The sequence below is a fragment of the Corvus hawaiiensis genome, chromosome 26 (assembly GCF_020740725.1).
Source record: "Corvus hawaiiensis isolate bCorHaw1 chromosome 26, bCorHaw1.pri.cur, whole genome shotgun sequence".
NCBI classification, from domain to species: domain Eukaryota; kingdom Metazoa; phylum Chordata; class Aves; order Passeriformes; family Corvidae; genus Corvus; species Corvus hawaiiensis.
In genome coordinates this window covers 38,635,417-38,657,280 of record NC_063238.1, presented here as the reverse complement: position 1 = coordinate 38,657,280, position 21,864 = coordinate 38,635,417, and the positions used below count along the sequence as shown (strand labels likewise).

The 21,864-nt window shown below is 41.5% G+C and overlaps 1 protein-coding gene across 3 annotated transcripts in view; it reads right to left on the bottom strand.

Annotated features, from left to right (window-relative positions):
- The window catches only part of KHDRBS3 (KH RNA binding domain containing, signal transduction associated 3), a 92,001-nt gene extending 71,056 nt beyond the window's left edge, over nt 1-20,945 (bottom strand). For all 3 annotated transcript variants that reach the window (XM_048286407.1, XM_048286408.1, XM_048286409.1), the window contains exon 1: nt 20,450-20,945. In XM_048286407.1, coding sequence (XP_048142364.1) covers nt 20,450-20,537 — 88 coding nt within the window. In that variant the 5' untranslated portion in view covers nt 20,538-20,945. The remainder of the gene's footprint in view (nt 1-20,449) is intronic.
- Nucleotides 20,946-21,864: the final 919 nt, after the last annotated feature.

Below are 21,864 nucleotides of genomic sequence, written 5' to 3'. Positions count from 1 at the left end.
CTGAAAACAGTACTGCACAGCATGAACTCGAACTAGAATCACCACACTAAGGCTTTAATACATTTCAAAAGGCTTGCTGAAATAAACCCCACAGATTTCCTCACAACAGCCTCTGAGAGATCTACTACTCACTCCCTGTTCTCTTGATCAGCATGAAGCTGGACAACCCTCCCAATTTTTGCACTAAACAGAAGAGGCAACCTTAGCCTCCTACTTTTGAGTATCTTAAAACATGTCTAGCATAGTCTAGTTTGCTTCAAAGCAATTTCTCTGTGTAGACATTCACAAAAAAATGCAGAATTTCCCAATTTCCACTGTATGTAGCATCCCAATCTCCCAGAAACACACACAATTAAGTTCAGCAACTAAACATTTTCTGATATGAGTAAATGCTTAGACAAATATCCCCTTTTCGACCCTCCAAGATATTTCCTAAGTAAATACTAATTAGTGTATCTTTATTAGAAAAAAAAGGCAAATTAGAGAACTAAAGTAATCAAGCAAACAAAAACAGCGTCAAAATATTTAAAATAAGGAAACTAAATATATGTGGAATGGCAACATTTAGACTCATCATGAATGGGTCTAAAACACAAATAAAAAATGCAACAGAATTTTCAATTTTTAATGCTGCTGCTCTATTACTGCACCCAACTCCATTCCTTTAAGAACCTCAGAAAACTTCACCTACCCTCCTTAGCCAACATTTTAATCTTTTAAAAAGTCTTTTTAAAAATCACAAGTTTTGCATCCATAATACGTCCTAATTCTGAGCTGGCATAGAAAGTAAAGCATTAAGAGAGTGAATTGTGCATAAAAAACCACAGTAATTTGTTTCAACTAATGTGCATTATTACAATAGTTGAATTCTGAATAACTGTCTTTCACATGCCACCTTAATTTTGTAAAAGCAACTGACAATGAATCTCATTTCAATTTACAATAAAATAAGCAGTTCATGCTAGAATGATGTCTACAACATTCAGAATCCTCAAATTAATAATAATATCCCTGTTGAAGGACTCAAACCAATCTGTATTTAAATTGCATTCACAGGCATTATTAGTTCTTTTTTACAGTCTAAGTACTACTATCTGCACTGACATGAAAACACATTTCAGTCACCAATATGACAAATATTTTGAATGGGCTTTTTTATCTAAGCAATTAAAAACTGATTGAACACCCATTACCTTCACATCAAAAATGACTCCACTAAAATTTGTTTAGACTGATTAATACTAGCAGTAATGCAGGAAGTACCACAGTAGGAACTGTCAAAATCACGTATAAGGTATTAATAGATGTTTAGTCAGTCTTGCTCTGGAAGAAAACAAGATGTAGACATAGACTTAGACATAGTCCCATATACCCAACCTACTTCACTGAAAATTATTTATCTCATTGTGAAGATAACTTATAACAAAATACTAAAATCAGCTGAATGATGTACCTATTGCTTACAGCTTTCTTTAGGCATGAATATTTTTAAATTAGCAAGGTCAGGCATCCACTAACCACAAAAAGTCAACTCATTTGTTCTGTTACTTAAAAATAAAATCCAGTATACAGAGCATCTTACACTACTAGGAGCATAGGACTCAGGCAAAATGAAGTTAATATTCTCTATCAAGAGTCCTTTACAAGCAGCTGTTCCACCTTTTTCATTTATGCAAACAAACACAGCCAGGTAGCTCTTACAAAAGATTTCACTTGACATTTTGGTGAGTCATCAGGAAGGGTCTATAATCTTTCTTCCTTATCATGTACATAGCACTGCATAGTACTACAAACTTTCTATGGCTCCTTTGACAACTTTCACAAGAAAAAGCACAAGTCAGATCTCAATCGAAAAATGGATACAACCTACAGTTTTTAATATACAAATGTTACATTTTAAACCATTGCCAAGGTAAAGAAGTAGCCATAGCACATTCAGTTGTTGACCCTTAGACAGACTTGAGCACTATTACAGACCACACTTTAAGGCACTGGCAAAGACTGCAGTCTAAAAATCTGCCAGCAGATTGAAACAAACCATATTTAATACTGGAAGATAGCTGTGCTAACAAAACACATCGCTGTGTTTCGTATAATTGATAGTTACACAAATACGTGTACAGCTGTTTACTTAGCATTATGCAAGATTTATGTAGCCATCAGCAAGACAAAGTAGTGTTATCTTCTACTTCTCTAAAAATCATTTTTAGGCAACTAGAGCTTTGCCAGCACCCTCCATTCCACTAACAGAAGGCCAGGGTAGAGCCTCACAGTCTGGCAATCCTTAATTCAGTAATGTGTCATATCCCACTGATAAATACCAATAAAACACAACTAACACCTTCTGTAAGTCGCAATTTACTTGAAATCATCACTAAAGCAGAAGTTTCAGGAAACATCCACACATACTGAGGGAGCTGGCTGATGTCATCGACAGGCCACTGTTTTGTAAGGTCATGGTCATCAGGAAACATCACTGATGACTGAGGCAAAGCAAATATCAGTCCTATCTTCAAGAGCAGGGAGGAGGATCTGGGGCATCACAGGATGGTAAAACTCACCATGATCTCTTGGAAGGTGATATAGTAAACACCTTTTCCAGGCATAGAAGGACAAGATGAGAGCAGTTCGAACAAATTTATGGCAGGGAAGTCACACTGTACTAAACAGAGCCATCAACAATATGAGATGAGACAAGAACTGATGTGTCCACCCCATCTGAAGAAGGGTTTTTGATAAGCCTCCCACACCATCCTCATGTAGACTGATGAAGCACAGGATAGAGACATGGACCATGAGGAGGACTGAAAACTGACCTGCCTGGCTCAAAGGGTTCTCTCAGTGGCATCACAACCAGGCCAGCCAGGGGCCAGACATCAGTGGAACACTCAATGATGTTTAACATCTTCATCAATGTCCTGGCTGATGGCACAGAGAGCAGTTTAAGCAGGTTCACACATAACAGAAAACTGGGAGCAATTCAAATACCAGAGGGTTGTGATGACACTCAGAAGTACCTCAAAGAGGTGGAGGAAGTGCTGTGCTGCTAAGTCCTGTGCCTGTGGAGGAATAACCTCATAAAAGAGAACAGCCTGGAAATGAAACAGCCAGAAAGCAGCTTTGCAGAACAGGACCTGAAGCTCAAACAGGCTGAACATCAGCCAGGAAGGTGCACTTGCAAAGGCCACCAGCACCTGGGCTGCACCAGAACAGCACTGCCAGCACTTTGGTGATGCTTCCTCTCAGCACTCATGCAAGTTTCAGCAAGCATCTTGATTTCTGCTGTTTTGCTGAAGAGTTTTGAAATTACTTTTTTAAGAAAAGATTTGTTCCATCTTTGGTACTTTTAAAAAAATACTAGTTCTTAAAAATTCTTCCCCCAGCCCAAGATTTATTTGTCATGAAATACGGGAGCAGAGAAAGCCATGATTTGTTACCTGAAAGCATGCTAGAAATTAATGTTATTCATTCATCATAGGAATGCTAAGACAATCCAGAGAAACAGATATAGACAGACCCAGGGTACAGTAGTCTTCTGTTTTCTCTTTCCATTGTCCCACCATTACCCTACTCTGCATGGCTGACAATGCACACAGCAGGCAGCTCTTCCCACTGCTTCCCAGAACACCACATTGTCCAAAATGCTTTTTCTGTCCAATAAAAACTTGTCATTGTCCATATTTCACACAGAGTTAGGGAAAGATGAAGCTACTGCAAGTATCTATAACGTTTCTAAATTCTTATACTTAATTCAGTGAAATTCAGAGTTAGCAACAGACACTGCTATGACTTAAACTCATACCCACTGATCCTACATAACCTCTACCAAGAAGTATAACCTCAATCTTACTACAGAACTGATAAAAACATCTATACATTCTGTGGCATTGCACTGATCAAATGAACTAGGAAAGTGAATGTAATCACTGCTTAGAGCCTCTAAAAGATCAGCCACTGAAAACAGTATATGCTTCATTCATAATCTCGTTTCAATCCACTGTTCATAATTTTCTCATCTTGCTGATTTTAACACAAGCCTCCTCGTCCTTTGATGTAAATTTCTCAGAATCCTGAGACTTCCATGTCTGAAACTTTGTTTACTAAAGCACAAACTATTGATGTGCAATTAAGGTGTGAAAAGGTAATCTTGTACAGAAAGAACACAAAACCACAAAAACAGGTGGATGTCCCAGGTCATAACATGGATGGGTTGTCCATTAATCTGTAAAACAAAAAAAAAAATCACAAATCTAAAAAAATGCTTTCAGAATATTTATGAAGAAGGTAACAACCTAAAGCACTTGTGCATTCTGATCTACAGATGTAGAAAACAAACATATAGATATTAGTTGGCACATGTAAAAGAAAAGGGACTAATTCCAGCACACCATCCTGGATTAGGTTAACACAACCCTAATCTCTAATCCTCTAATCTCAAAACCAGGTTGGATGGGCTTTGAGAAAGCTGGTCCTGTGGAAGGTGCCCCAGCCCACAGCAGGGAGGGGTCAGAACTACAGAACTAGATGACCTTTAAGGTCCTTCCAACCCAAACCACTTCATGATCTCTTCAGAAGGCCATCATTTGCACTGCCGGAAGATAAAAGAGGCAAAGCACCACTTTTGACAAAACTATTGTGGGCAGTACTTTTGTTTTTCGTCATCCATTACAATCCTTGGTTGCAGTAATGTACCTTGGCAGGGAAAATATACAGAGGCAGCTTGTATATCTACTGTCCTATGGGAAAGTGCAGCTTAAAGAAATTTGTATGGTAATTTTATGTATGAGCTTCAACATAAATTGGATCTTAAAAACCTTTAGCATCCAAGTCAAAAATTAACTAGCAGAGGGATAACATTAATTACAATCCCTTCCACATGCTCAATAGCAGGTGAATCTAAATTATCTTCTGTGTATGAAGACACATATTACACAGAATTAATGCATACTGCTACAACATTCAATTTTTTTTTCCAAATATGATGCTGTTAAACTTATTCCCATGAAATTAGTTGAATCACTTCACAGAACTGTAGACCCAGATCAGACTTCCCTAGAAGTGTTACAAAACTTGAAAGCCCAGCTTATGGACTCCTTCCAGCTGCAACTCACAAGGAAATGACCAAACATCCTTCAACAGACCAGCTTCTGCAGGAGAGCAGCCACATCTACAGCTGCAATAGACCTCTGCTCTGTTAGACCATGTGCCTGTCCACGTAGCACCTTCCCTGAGGAAGGTAATGTTCCAACCTTCATGGCATCTCTTGAAGAAAGGTTTTTTTCTTAAGTTAGTATTTCTAGCATTCACCTAATAGAACACTACTCATCTTTCCAAATTAAAAAAAATGAAACAGACCACGTTCTATACCTGCATAAATATGTGAAGCAGCTACCAAATTATACCGGTAAGCTTTTGCTGAAACACACCTTACAAAGCTAAAATATACTACAGGTTTAGCAGCATTTATGGTATGGTTTTACTTGCCATAAGAAACAACTGTGACTCAAAACCTTTCTCTAAACAAAGTATCTTCATGTTTACCTGAAACAGAACTAAGGAGTTCCTGCTGAGTAAGTTATACTTTGGGTTAGTAAATTTGTTTACAAAAAGCATCTTTCTTCAGTAAAAAGTATTTTTAAATGTCCAAGTTTCTTTCCAACATACATGGTTATGGTATAGCTGTAAGAAGCAGGAAAACAGCATGTTCTGTGCAACCACTCAGCAGTCAAGATATTTCAAATTCGTCTTACTAATTTGTTTTGAAGACAGTTTAAAATCAAATGCATACATAGAAATTGAAAATGTGATGCCTGAGTTTTACTGCAACCACATTATGTCATGTAGTTATGTGATGAATTAACTTTAGACATGTTACTGTTTTAGTTTTAATCCAGCTAATTTCAAAATGCCAACTTTCACTGAACACAACTTTTTCCCAGTGACGGACTGCGTGTCTGTTATGAACTTTCTTAGGGGAGTAATCCCTACATTCAATAGTTTAAATAGCAGATATCAGTACATTTCTACAGATTACATACAGAAAATCAACTACTACGAAGTGTCACAGGTACAAGGCAGCTGACGCATTTAAGTGCAGTGGAACAATTCACAGCCAAGGGAAGTTCACCTACATTTAAGGTGAGACAGCAAAAACAAAAGTGGTCATATTTATAACAGTAGTGCTGGGAACCTGCAGAAGCTCCTTCTAACCAGACGCCTGCCCTGCCTGTCCCCACCTGCCTTCACAGCCCCATATATTCAAGTTTCTGCTCCTTCATCACTTCTGTCTGCCAAGAAACAGTAAGAAAAGTGCCAATGCAAACTACCTGAGGTGCCATTACTTCTTGATTCAGTGATGTTTAAATTGCTTTTATATGGGAAAGAAAATGTTGATGCTCCACTTTCCAAAATTACAGAATGAAGTTACCTTCTAGCTGTGGCAGAGGACAAAGGCAATGCATTTTAAAAAATACAGCTGCTTTAGAAATTTAGAGTCTGTGTGCCTAAAAGATGAAGGACAGCTGAGACAACAATAACCAATTAATATAGTAGATTTTTCTATTGCTCCTTGCTGCTAGAGAGAAACAAAGCAGAAAAGTGCATTTTGGATAAACAAGAAACCCAACTAGTCACAATGGATACTTGTGCACCCATAAAGAAGTCTTCCTAAAGAAACTCTCACATGTTACTAAGTTTCAAATCTCACTTCCCCGTCTGGATTCACTGACCTCAGAGCAAGCACAGGAATGACATGTCCAGCGCCACACAGAATAACCACCTAAAAGGCTGGAATGGGTTATTTTGCATACACCCAAGAAATAAAGGTGCTTCACTGATCCAAAAAATCTGACTATGGGCTAATAAATCTGAAAAGAACATTTAACCACAGGGAAGGTAAACTCTTCCTCATGCCGACAGAGAAACACACTCACAAATCCCTCTACCAAATCTGACATATGGTTTTAAAGACCCAATCACCAGTGTGTCACAGAGACAGAAAATACCAGAAATGCTACAATGCGTCTTGGTTGATCATAAATGGAACTACATTCCCAGAGCCACTCTTTTTGCAGGATCCCTTTCTAAGGCAAGACAAAACTAATTTAATAAGTTACTATTCATACTTGCTATAACTGTAACTTAAAAAATACAAACATAACAGTAAATTATCAGAAAGAGCTGAGAATGAAGAAAAGCTTTTTTCACTAAATTCATACAGCTTTTACTTTACTCTTGCATAATAACTATCTATTGGCAGTACCCCTTGACAAGAAGCATGAGATTAACTATGTAGCTGGCCAGGAGCATCTATTCTCTTTAATCTATTTTTCTGAAGGGGCCATCTGCTCTCGCTTCTTCATTTTGTGGCTTAGCTTGAAATTGCTTTCACTATTCTGTTAGTATTTCAATTAGGTACATGTAAAAAATTTCTCTCATGTCAGGATGGTTGTCTTGAGAATGAAATACTGTATGGGGAGAAAGGGTTATTATCAAAAACTGATTGACTATAATTGATACAGCTCAAACAGCTGATTAGTCATCAATAAAATGAAAGAAAAATAATGCTAACATTTGTTTTATTACAGCACAGCTTGACATCCATTACTAACAGTATGCACAGCCATGTTTAAGGTACTAAACCGGAATAAAGGAACTATGCTTGCTTTCTACACTCAGCTCTTTTCTGATGACTCTGCAGAAAAGCTTCAAATCTCAGCTTTGATAACAGCAACAAAACCTTCCAAATGAGGAGCCAAAAAATACCTCATACAGATGCTGACAAGACATACCTACAAGATGAGCATCATTTGCACAGACTCAGAAATCATTAATAGTTACTGCTGAAAAAATTTATTGAAACACAAGCTACAGCATTGAGCTCTAGTCAGTTACTATTCCAGTGCAATAGTATAAAATATTCTGAAAGGACTTTAAAGAATTAAGCCTACAGTTTTACCTTATACTTTATCCAAGTGAGAAAGAAACTTTAGATTCAATTATTTCCTATCCATTTCACTGCTTTCCATAGAAAAAGGACCAAGCAGGAGGCTATCCAGCAAGCTGAGTACTTTAGCTATTGCCCAGATTTATAAGTAAATAAATACTCAGCATCAACCTCATGCAAGGCATCATAGCAGGCAGCCTTCGCCCAGGCAGTCATTGGAAGCTTTGGTCATTGCTTTGAACACATGAACAGGAATAAGGGATTGGTGCCTTCAGGACCTACAACCTACTCAGAGGCAGAAAATACATTATGTTAGCACAATGCTCAGCACACCACTGAAGTCTAAAGAAACTATGATCTACCAGTTAAGAAAGCAAATCACATCCATTTTCCACTGTCAGGGCATTAATCTAAAAGATAATTTGCCTAGAGTTCTTTATAGAGCTGATCCCACATCCAGCTGCTTTCCACTTATGCCATAATGAAATACACATCAGCATCTTTAATTAACCTTATATTGAACTATGTGAACTATTACTTAGGGTTCCAAACAAGGCCTATTATTTCAGGTCTGCAAACTATATAAGTGCATCTATAAATAAATAATTTATAAATAACATTATGGTAATTTCCCTGTACTCTCCATTTAATCAGCTGATAATAAAGGAATATTCAAAGCTTGAAGTTTAAAAGTCTGGGAAAGTTTCTTTTAAATTTTCATCCAACATTATCAAATTTGACTGACAGAAGTCTGACTAGTTCAAGCATACATGAAGAAAAGACCACAGGCCAAAGCTACTTCAGGTCATGGAAGGGTTTGGAGTGGAAGCAACCTTAAAGATCATCCAGTTCCATACCCCCTGCCATGGGCAGGGACATCTTCCCCTAGACCAGGTTGCTCCAAACCCCATCCAACTGATCTTGAACACTCCAAGAATGGGGCTTCCACAGCTTCTCTGGGCAACCTATGGCAGTGCCTCAGCACACTCACAGAGAATTTCTTCCTAATGTCTAATCTAAATTTCTCCTCTTAGTTTAAAATCATCCCCGTGTATGATACGGTGTCATCCTCGATATACAAAGTGTGGGGCAGACAGAAGAGGTGGACATTCAGAGCGGGAGAAAGAAGGAAGGGGGAGGATGCTCAAAGTAGAGGCGTTTGTCTCCCCGAGCCACAATCAGGCGAGATGGAATCCTGCCTTGCTGGAGACAGCTGAACATCTGCCAGCTCATGGGAAGTGGTGAACAGATTCCTTGTTTTCCTTTGCTTGTGTGCACAGCTTTTACCTTGCTTATCAAAGTGTTCTATCTGAACCCGGAGTTTTGTAGTTTTTACGCTTCCGATTCCCTCCCCCATCCCCTCGCGGGGGAGGGAGCGAGCGGCTACGGGGGCTGAGCTGCGGGCAGGGGTTACAGCAGGACAGGGACACACCTGTGCCTGGAGACGCAGAACAGACGGAACACATCTGGCTGCGAGAGCTGCTGTGACAGGCGAACACCGATGGCACCCAGCACCCGCATGTGCCCGCGCGGCCCTGATTCCGCTCTCCCGGGGGGCTAACAGTCGCTCCCGGCGGACTCACAACGTTCCCAGGAACCCTATCCCGACGGTCCCAGATCCCGGCTCCCCCAGGGGCTCAGACCCGATCCTGGGAGCCCCAATCCCGATGCTCCCACGGGGATGACACCCGTTCCCGATCCCCGCTCACCCGCGGGGAGATCCCGGGAGCCCCGGTCCCGGCTCTCCCGGGGGCCCACACCCGAGCCCGGGAGCCCCGGTCCCGGCTCTCCCGGGGGCCCACACCCGAGCCCGGGAGCCCCGGTCCCGGCTCTCCCGGGGGCCCACACCCGAGCCCGGGAGCCCCGGTCCCGGCTCTCCCGGGGGCCCACACCCGAGCCCGGGAGCCCCGGTCCCGGCTCTCCCGGGGGCCCACACCCGAGCCCGGGAGCCCCGCAGGGCCGGGCCGCTGTCGCCCCCTCCTGGCACCGCGCGGCGCTGCGGCACGGCTCCCGAAGTAATTCCCGAAAAGCTCTAAAGCCCTACCGAGACAGCTCCCCCAAAAATGAAACATGCCTAATGCCTTCTCTAACATCCAGTGTCCTAATAATAATTGAGTTGCTTGACAAAGATGCATTCAAAAACGTTCCTGCACAGGCTACATCGTCAGGCTTTCTGCATCACTACATGTAAGATGCTGTATTAGACTCTTGTAGAAAAACCCACTGTGGGAGACTTCCACTCTTTCCAAAGTGCCCATATTATTAGTTCTTAATAGCTCGAGATCCTCAAATTCACAGAAGATATAAGGCTGGGAAAAAGTCTTCAGAGGTCATTAATTCTGTCATGGTTTAACCCCATCTTGCAGCTGAGCCCCACATAGGTGCTCCCTTCCCCCAGGCATATGTGGGAGAGAATCGTCAAGGCAAAATTAAGAAACTTCGTGGATTGAGATAAAGAATGTTTAATAGTACGTAAAGCAAAATCCACGCACCTAAGCGAAGCAAAACAAGGAATTCATTCACCACTTGCCATGCCCAGGCAGGTGCTCAGACATTCCCAGGAAAGCAGAGTTCCATCACACATTATAATGGTGACTTGGGAAAACAAACACAATCACTCCAAACTTCCTCTCTCTTCCTTCTTCACCCCAGCTTTATATGGTGGGCATGATGCCATATGGTCTGGAACATCTCTTGGGTCAGCTGGGGTCAGCTGTCCCAGCTGTGTCTTCTCCCACTCCTTGTTCCAGCCTCAGCCTCCTCATCAGTAGAGTCTCCATGTAAGCTCTGCTAAGCAGTAATGAAAACATCCCTGTGTTATCAACACCGCTTTCATCACAAATCTAAAACACAACCCCACACTGGCTACTAGGAACACAAAAATTAACCCCAGCCAAAAACACCACATCCCCCACAAGCACTTTATATGACTACACTTACATCATTCCCAGCATGTTTCACATAGTGTTAACAGGCTTCTGTGAAGACTCAGGTGCCTGCAGAAACAAAAAGGTCTAAAGAACAGATACAGTAAGCCTTAAAAACATGATAAATCTTTTGTTGTATGCTTTTATGCAGTAGGCCAATAAAAACCAAATCATTTTTCCAGACCATGGATACACGGTGTAATAAAAAGGTCAAGGGTATATGACAAGTGAAGAGAATCTTTAAGACCCATTTGAGTAACACAAGACAAATTGGACCCTAAGTCCTTAAGATGTAGTACAAAGATGCTGCACTTCACCTTGCAGACTATCCAGCCTAGGATATTACTGGGATAACTCTAAGGAGCAAGTGTTAACTAGGGCTAAAGGTATCACTGCAGCCTACCTGCTGCGAAGCAGCTTAGCTCCCCCAGACACACCAGGCTTTACATGGAGAAACTGAATCAATCAGTAAGAACAAACTGTTTTGCTTTGAGAAACACCTCCAACTACCACAAAGATTTTGGGGAACCCTTTTAAGGAAGGCAGAAAACTGATCTGTGATGAAGTTTACTCAAAATTAGGACTTCTTCAGCCTAAAGTAACAGGCTAGAAGTGGTCATGAAGCAGTTTAATACCTAGTGAAGTGCAAAAATGTTTTCTGAACTTTCATGACTCTACAAATGGATCAAGAACATCATACCCAAACTGTGTTTCGCTGAGAAAAATTTGCTTTCCTTCAAGCTCAGAAAGGGAGACAGGGGACAGTTAAGCACAATAAAAAGTCAAACAACCAAACAGACATGAGGAACCATAGTCCCTTTCACAAAAGTGAAATTTATCATTTAGCATTAGTCTGGATGGTGGGTAGAGAAGGAAAGGGTGAATTTTTTACCCCATGGAGCTGTATCACTGAAGTCTGCATACAGGGCACCACAGCATTTGTGCCTGGTAGCAGAAGTAAGGCAACAAAAATCTCCTTAACCCTCAGACTCAGATACTGTGGATGTGATTGCAGGGAGCAGAAACTGGGCTGCTGACCAGAGACATCAGGATTGGTACTTGACCACCTCTAGTTAATTAGGACATGGATCAAAATGAACCAGTAATAAAAACCTTTGTCCACTACCAGCAACCAGGAAAGCACACATGAAAGGAAGAATGACATTAAAAGCAGTCCTTCCATTTCTACATCTGAAAACCATCATTTTTATCCCAAAGCAGTGGATAAATTGGCTGAGAACATCTAAAACCTTTTGCTTTCAAACACATCTGCTTCCCAGAGTACTGCTACTGAATAATCTGAGGCAGTAAAAGGCTACAGATATATTCACTCTCCAAGCATTCAACAAATGCAGCAGCAGTTAGAGGAGAAGCAATTTCAATTTATAGAATCATAGAATATCCTGAGTTGGAAGGGATCCACAAGGACTGAAGTCCAGCTCCTGGCCCTGCACAAGATGAGCTCAAGAATCCCACCATGTGGCTGAAAGCATTGTCCAAATGCTTCTTGAGCTGTGTCAAGCTTGGTGCTGTGACCACTTCCCTGGGGAGCCTGTTCCAGTGCCCAAACACCCTCTGGGACTGGATTTGCCAATATCCAATCTAAACCTCCCCTGACACAGCTTTAGGCCATTCCCTTGGGTCTTGTCACTGGTCACCAGAGAGAAGAGATCAGCGCCTGCCCCTCCTCTTCCCCTCACAAGGATGTTGCAGACTGCAATGAGTTCTCCTCAGTCTCTTCTTCTCCAGGCTGAACACACCAAGTGACTTCACCTGCATCTCATAACGCTTCTCCTCCAGACCCTTCATCTTCATAGTCCTCCTTTGGACACCAAAACTCTAATAGTTTTATATCTTTCTTATATTGTGATTTATATTGTGGTGTCTGAAACCGCACCCAATACTCAAGACATTTTCCTATATTGTCTGTCTTGTCCACATAAAGGCATCTTCCTAAGACTATTCCTATTGAACAATCCTGATGGATTATTAAAGTCAAAGAATATCAGTAAATCCTCAAAGGATTTGCAGCTTCAGGTTTTTACTGCCACTGTATTATACCAAGAACAGCACAGCAGCAGTTGTTACATCAAATTTTCTGTTGGATCAAGTACAATGGGTTTACTGAAATGATTTCTAATCTTTTAGGTTTCCAACCATTTTGTCAACAAATTCTTCCTAGAAAATAAAGATCTATAAAAGAACACCTATACAAGCCAAAAAAGTGAAAGATTTACCACCTACAAGAATGAAGCTGACATTTTTTTGCTGCCTTGCAACTTTGTTGAAGTTGAGCTGCTACCTGAAGCCAAAAGTCTGATAAACACATCAAAATAAGAAATGAAAGGCATCCAGCAAATAGCAACTGGAGATGGAGAATAGAAAGGAAATCCATTTAACTGCCTAGATTCTTAATAAGTTTACCTTGACAATAAGGTAAAATGCTGAAAAACAACAACACAACACAGAAGAACAATAAGTGATAAACATGACAAAGGTGAGTTCAAGCAAAGGAAAATTTTAAGATAGGATAAACACACAAAGAATAAAACATGCACTGCTCAGCTGTTGAGGCACAAAAATGCATCAGTCAGTCAAACAATGCTTCTTTGTGCTACCCCTCCAGTTACTGCTCTTTAATTTGTTCCTTGTCATAAACAGCCAACCTACAGCTACTGTACAGCCCAAGTCATTGACACTTCAAAGAGCTCTACAATTTAGCAGAGATCAAATGTCCATAAATGCACCTCATTTTGAATCAAAGATGTCAAGACACTCAAATCTACCAGTCCTTATACTTGGTTTAAGAGTTAATCATCCATTGCTAAAGCACTGTGCATTTTTTCATTTTTACTTCTTGGCCACACATTCCACCATCCCAGTTTAAAGGGCCTCTTAGCACCTTTATTCATCCCTGAAGGCAGTCAGGCTCTCAAATCACAAGCTGAAGATCACTTTCACAAACCAATCAGACTAGCAAGAAGCCTACAGACCATCTCAAGCTTCCAAAGCATTGTATTTCTTTCCATGATTTCCTCAAAGATTAAGACATACAGACTTCTGTATCTAGAATGTCACAAGAAAATTAAATTCCCGAGTCCATATGCCCTTATGGCCTTAGGTTAAGGCCATGAAGATACTCATTTTCTAGCTAGTGTTATACTTGGGAAAAAAAAAAAAAAAACAAAATCACACTTGGCTAGAAATATATGGCTCTAAAATAATTCCCAGAACTACCACCACCACTACCAAGCAGCTCCCATGGCATGGGTGAGACTTGCCTTCCCAGGATTCAGGGGCAGACAATCCCACTTTGTGAAGATATTCCACATGCCCAGTATAAAAGCCCTGTTCTTCATCATCTTCTATTTGAAAAAGAGTATTAATAATGTAAACATTAAGCTTGCAAGATTCCTGCAGAGTTCAGCTAAGAACAGTCAGTTAATTCACCATAAAATATTAGGTGTGTCAGTTACCAGGTAATCTATTTAAACATGCTTTTCACTGAACCCTGCTAAATAGTAATTAAAAACTCATGCAGCGCTACACTGAATACTTTACAGAGGCTTTTCAACTCTGAACTTTGATACCCAATTCTTTCAAACAAAAGCACATCCTAAATTCTTTTGTTTCTTAATTATATTTGAAGACAGAGAGGGGAATAAAGTCAGAGGGCAGAAAGGTCATATACATAAATTTTAAGTACATGCAAGTAAAGTCAAACAAGCCACAGGCCAGAAGAACAGTGCTGTGACCTCCTTTCTGATTCCTCCAGTAAATAAGTACTCAGAAGGTTACAGTTTTAATTTGCATGGCTGGTGTCAAAAAGGATTGAAAGTGACAAACCATGTCAGCCTGCATTTGAAACCTTTAAGTTCGATCTCTCTCATTGACTGCCAAAGTGAGTGCGCAAGTGAATTAGGAGTCAGCTTTAGACTAACTGTGATCGCGGTGAGTGGCTCTAGGCTCAGTCAGGCTTCAGAGCAGATGAGCCCAGGGCTGAAGAAAGTATGATTATATTGAGCTGCATTTCACAGAAGCCCTGTTAACATGACTGGAATATCTGATAAATCACTTCCCCAGCCTTTTAAGAGAGCAAGACTGAAATCCAATTTTTAGTTAGCCCTATGACTGTCCCAAAATGGTTTCAGTGCAGTAAAAGCAAAGAGCAACTATGACAAAAATGTGACTTCTGAAGTTTTACCAAATACAGATAGCTGAGATAAGGGACAGACTCTGCTATATCCCTTCTCCCCTCCAAGACTTACTACTTTTCATGCTGCTTTAATAAGACAGAAATAGAACCTAAGTCAGCCTTCCCTGGTTTGATGGTGCAACCATTGTATCATATCCATTCCCAGTACTGTCACTTAAATTTCTCATCACACTTGGCCTGGAAAATATCCAATTCCACCAACATGTTCTTCTTACGCTGCTGTCTTCTAGTAATCAGACTAAAACCAGAATAATTTATTTCTGGTTAACCTCTAAGAACAACAACTAAAAGTGACCTGCTGTCTGAAAAAATATGAGGAGCACAAATTTACTATATTTAATAGTATGCTCCAAATAATTTTAAAACACTGTCAGCTTTCTACAGTTATATCTCATTTTCAAAACACCTATGACCTTCATGAAGTGCTTTGAAATCCTCAAAGAGTAGGACACTTGAAACAATTATTGTTCCTGTCATTGATACTACAATCGGAAAAAGGAGAGTCTGAGGTTGCACTGATGGAGTACACTTAACACCATCAGGAACTGGGAACGAACAGCACCATGTGTCTGTGCCATGCCATGAAACTTGTCCACACAGGAAAGTGGATGCTTCAGCAGCAAAATGCTTGCTTACATTACAGCATATGTATGTCACTACAAATAATCAACTTTATTTTTGGTATATTAAAGAAAAGCACAAAACCCCTGGCATACCTAGATGGATTTATTGGAAGTTGTTCTGGTTTTCTCTGGAATAGAGTTAATTTTCTTCTTAGTGCCTGGTACAGTGCTGTGCTTCAGATTCAGTATGAGAGTTGATAACAGACTGATGTTTCGGCTGTTGCTAAGTAGTGCTTACTCTAAATCAAGGAGACTTTGCAGTGTCTCATGCTCTGCCGGGGAGCAGGTGCACAAGAAGCCCAGAGGGAGCACGGCCAGGAGAGGTGACCTGAACTGGACAAAGGAATATTCTACACCACAGGATGCATGCCCAGTATATAAACTGGGGGGAGTTGACTCAGAGCTACTGATCGCAGCTCAGGGACAGCCTGGCATCAGTCAGCAGATGAAGAACAACTATATTTTGCACCACTTATTTCTCTTGGGTTTTATTTGTCTTTTTCCTTTTCAATACAAATATTATATTTTACATTATTTCAGTCATTAAACCCACAGGTAGTACCTTTATTCAATTCCCCCCACATTCTACCAGGCGACAGGAAACAAGTGGCTGCACAGTACCTACCAACCAAGCTGAGCTTAAAGCATGAAAAGTCAGTAATATATATGGAACCCTAACTTATTACTGAACTCCTACTTCAACCATTTTTACAAAGCCATCCCTTACCTGCTGAAAAAAAAAATTAGACCACTAATATCCTCTACAAAGCAGAAAGTGAGTACACTTCCTCACACTCCATTCTCCCTGAAATTTAGGAAGATACTGCTCTGATTATTGAACTCCTAAGCAAAATTTGACACAACAAACAGCAAGCTCCTGCTGATCACTACTAGACATGTGGCTCAGGGAGACCATTCAACACACAGTTAGCTCATACAGCCATCTACTGATAGGAAGGCTTGGTATTCCTGTACATCATCTTATTGACATTTTAAAGGAAGCCTTGCCAACTTCTGACATTACCCCAAATCTCAAAGCCACTAAAATGAGCTTGTAAGGAAGAATTCCAGAGCTCCAGTCTGCACAAGAGAGTTGTCTTTCAGCAACAGCAGCAGGACTCATCGCCTTCTGACATAAGGATTTCAGCAGCCCTAACTTTCATTACCTACACATTTTATTTTACACAAACCAAGCAACTGCCAAGCACACTTCCATGTCTCCCCTGTTCCAAAATGAGTCTGGTATCAACATGTTTTATTTACAGTTAGCTTCTTCCATCTGCAGTTTCACATACTTCATTCAACATTCACTAACCACTCGTCTTGAATCACTACTATAAATATATGTGAAAAAAGGTAACTTTCTCACAGATCTTTCAGTATTTTTAGAGCATCACTCATGAACCAAGTTGTGACAATCAACACTACACTTGCACATTTACCAACATTTACATACAACCACCACTGCAAAGTCAGCCTTCGAAATAAGGCTTGATTTCATGACTAGCATCACTTCCACAGACAGAAATATTTTTCAGATTTTGTATAAAGATGAGCACATGAGAGTTGAAAATAGGAAAAACACAAATACAAATGTATTAAGCTCTTGCTTCTTCACAGAACCTCATCTTTCTCAAGGTTCTTCATTTACAGAACTTACTATAAGCTAATAACTGGACAAAATGTTCCAGTTCCCACTGTCTGGTACCAGCTACAAATTAATCTTATTAGCATGGTCATCTTACTACACATGCAAATAAGTCTGCTTCCAATCTATAACGTGTTTAATGGTTTACAGGCAAAAAAATCCCCTTTTTAGGATGGCTTAATCTTCAGGTATACAAATAAATCTTCTTAATTAGATCAAGCGGATAAAGTCTAGTCTCCTGGAAAAGACTCCCACTGTTCTAAAATTTAAGCAGCAGCTAAATGTTTCAATGACTCTTTAAAACAATATTTAAGCAATGGGTATTGTATTTGTGTCCCAAGGAGACAAAGCATCAAATCCTTGAGCAGAGTTCTCAACAAGAAAAATCAGCACTTATAGGTACTATGCAGGAACATTGAAGGATATTGATATTTGATTTTAGTGCTTTTAAAACAAGGTTTCAAGGCAGAGAAATTTCTGTCATATCTTAATTTAGAAAGACAGGTTAATAATACTGCTCAATAAAGTATTCCTACAGCACCTTAGTTACTTCCACACTGTTCTTTTTTAAATGAAATGTTACCCAGGAACTTGAAGCAGGTCAAGCTCCACTTTGTAAATTTAAAATTATGTAATTTGTGTAAATGTGTAATTATAAGCATAATATGCAAATTTGTCCACTTCCATTTGAAAACTATAATTACCAAATTTCAGAAGTCTAGACCCAGGATTTTCCCTAGAAACCAAATTTCAACATGCCTGGGAATTTGTTAGCAATTTGGCTCTTCTGTCTGAGCAATAAACACACCTGAATTACTTCAGGATCTCAGAAAGATTCTGCTTCATCCATACAACTCTTACAAATTAATCTTGAGTTTCTGAAGAAATCTGGCTGATGTACAGTATTTCAGTTCAAGTAAATACAGATAGCAAATTTAATACTACTAAGACACCAAAATGCTATTACATAATTAAGATGGTTATTTAAAGCACTTAAAACCTCTGCTAAGACATTCTCAGAGACACCAAAAAGAAGCCAAACTTGGAAACCTGTTTCATTCTAAAATTAAAAGACAAACAAATCCAGTTAAAAAAATTAGACAAGCCATTTCATTTGCCTCCAGATGAACTAACATAGAAAATACTCAGTGGACCTGGCACACAAAATCCAAGCCAGAACATTTCCATATATATTTCCAGTAATAATTTCCATTCACTTAAGTGCATAGAATTATTACAATTGAGGAAAAAAAACAACAGCCCCTGATAAAGTTAGTGTCATGGCAGGATAGGTTTGTAAAACACCCCCTCCTGAAGTCACATTTCCTACCTGTATTACACAGTTACTTAATTTTATTTGGCTTTTTGGTGATTCTACAACTAAAGTATCTATTTTACATAGGTATTATACAAATTTCCATTTTCAACTAGAGTTAACCAGTTGGTAAGTCACCCTCAATCTTTCTTTTTCCCATCTCTAACATGTGAAACACTTCACTTTCAAAGTAAACAAAAAAAATCAAGATACCTACTAGACTACAGAGATTGGATTCACATACTTTTACATTTTTTCACTGACAATGGTTTTTTTGAGCTGAATGTACGCATGCAGATACCATGATGAAAGGCAAAAGTTTCAGTCCTCCAATTTCTCACTTCAATGAGAACCTCAAAAAGTATCAAATTCAAAAAAGCACTATTTTCATAAAAGTCAAAAAGTCAGGTATACTTCCTTTAACACTGTTTACAAAATAGTAAATCACATACTTCTCTAACTCCCTGGAATAATTTACACATGCAAGAAGATTCTTCACTACCTAGAGAGGAACTTCATTATATGCAGCCATCAAGTTGAATTTCTGTAAGTTTTTTTATTTACAGCAAACAGAACAAATAATTGGTTTTTAACATAATTCTCCTTTTCTCATTATCAACAGTGGCATTTTTATGGATTCAAAGTTAGGAAAAATATGCAAAATCTCAACCACCCATGGACATGCAGCTACAACGCACTTGGCATATGCATTCCACAGCTGAAGCTGTGACAGCAACCCCTAACTCCAGAGTATTTCAGACAACAGTAATTCTCCCGATTCTGCAACGGGCATTTGCATCTATTACACATCAAAATCTACAACACATTAGAAGAAGCCACATCAATTTAAACCTGTTCCTGTTATAGGATGTAAAGTACATCAAGCACAGCTTTGTAATCACTGCAATTGAAGCAGAAAATAATTTTAGCTGTCACTGTGTTATATTATAGAGGATCGCTTCATAACTTATTTCACTTCAGCATCCTAAGGACTGGATCAAGCATTTAGCTCTCCAGAGCTGTACTTGAAAGTCACCTGCCAATTATACTGTATCTCCAAATGTACAGTAATTCATACTTTAATTCACAGAGAATGACTTTTCTAGCCAGTATTGCATCACTGAAACAAAAAGCCAGCACTTTAAAGCACATCTGACATGACAGATGCAGAAGGGGTGAGAGTAATTTATTAGCTGGAGTTATATAATTGCAAAACAAAATATGCTTTGTGGCTTTTTTAAAGGTTTACTAAAATGTATTGTTGGTTCCTTAATATTTTAGCTGCAGAGCCCAAAGTTTCTCAGGAAGAACATCGGTAGTCGGCTCATTCTTAAGAAGGCTCACGCACATGTAAACAATCGGTTGTTCATTGTTCAGAAACGGGGTAAAACACAAGACCTTCTGGGGTTTTAAATGACGCGCAGCCCGAGCAGAGGACAGCAGACCCAGCGGTCCTACACGGCCATTCAACTCGGAATAATCTGTAACTCGAGCAGAGAGCGATGGCAGAGAAAACACCGATGGAAGAGGAGCAATGAGAGAAGGCATCCAGCGTGCGCGGCTGCCCGGGGCGATGCTGCCCGGCAGAGAAAGGGGAAGGCGCCGGGCGCCGACAAACACCGACAGCCTGAGAACAACAAACCCCTCCAAGCGGTGCAGTGGGAGGGGGTGAACCTCCGGCTGAGCACCCTCGGTGGCCGCCGCTCACTCCGGCCGGACCCCACCGCGGGATGAGGCGACCCCGTTCCGCCCCGCCGTGCCCCGCCGCCCCTCACCTTGGTTGACCAGCCGCAAGGCGTGGGTGAAGGACGGGTCCAGCGAGTCCTTCTCCGCCATCAGCTCGGGCAGGTACTTCTCGTCCATGGCAGCGGCCCGGAGCGGCAACGGAGCCGGGGTGCCGGGCGCACCCGCGGGGAAGGAGCGGGTCCGAGTCCCAGGCGGCGGTAAATCCTCGGAGGCAGCGCTTCCCCCTGGCCGCCTCCCGCCCGGGGCTGCGGGGACGCATCCAGAAGGAAGCGCCGCAAGCCCCCGGCCAGGAGCGGTGAGAAAAGGGGCGCGGGCCGGGGAGACACCCCCTCTCAGCGGGGAAGGGGCGCTGAGAAATCACTCTGCGGAGGCGCACAAGGAGGAAAGGGGGAAGAGAGGCGTCCCGGGAGCCGCTGACCCAGGCAGGACGGCGGCCCCGCACACAATAAAAGGGGAACCGTAAGGCGGTGGCGGCGGGCGCGGCGCACAGACCCGCAGCACGCACAACCCCCGCGGCGACGCTGCGCCGACTGAGCGGGGGAGCTGCGCCGCGCCAGGCTTATATACGGGCCTTAGAGCCCGCCCCGCCGGCGCTTAGCCCCGCCCAGGAGCCATGCCCCACCCCGACCCCTGCCAATGGGCGGGGACAGCAGAGCTCCCCTAGCGCCGCGCCCTTGCCAAAGTGAAGGCTCCTATTGGATGGCGTGGCCTGTCAGTCAGTGCGGACCGCAGCTTCTCATTGGTGGGTGCTGCTGGCCCCGCCTCCCCGCGGTCGGTGCGGGGCCGGTCTGAGGGAGCGCTCCCAGAGCGGCTCTGTGCCGGGAGCGGAGTGGGAGCTGCGCTGAGTTCGGGCCAGCGAGGATCGTAGAACCCCCCCCCCTCCTACCCCACAGCGACCCTTCCGACACACGATTCCCTTCGGGGCCTTCCCCGGGGTGTAGGATCTGTGAGAGGGGTTGGAGATCCAGGACGGCGTCCTCTTCGTCCCTGTCAGACCTTGCGGAGAAAGACAAGTACTGTGTTGAAAGGAGTGCAAAGGGGATTTTTTTTTTTTCCACTGCCCCAAACAGCGGTATCCTCTATCCCGCGTTCTGTACTTGCGCCTCTAGTAATACAAGCCACTTCATAAATACCAGTCAGAAAACCATATTTCTGATGAGTTGCCCTGATGTGCGGCTGTAAGTGGATTTGGGGTTCACCCTGTTCTAAAACAGGAAAGAGAAGCAAAGTTTAGAAGACCTTGCTCTAGCCTATTTTCCTATTTTTTCAGGGGATGCATTTGTTATATTAGATCATGATTCAATCCGATATTTAGCTTTGAGACTTTACATCGGTTCCTTATTCGTCCTTAGGTGTCTCATCAATGAATCTTGGGTGACAAAAGCCCGGAGGAAGCCAGACCAGCTCTTCTCTGTCACAGAGCACAAGGGCAAAGTAGAGGAAA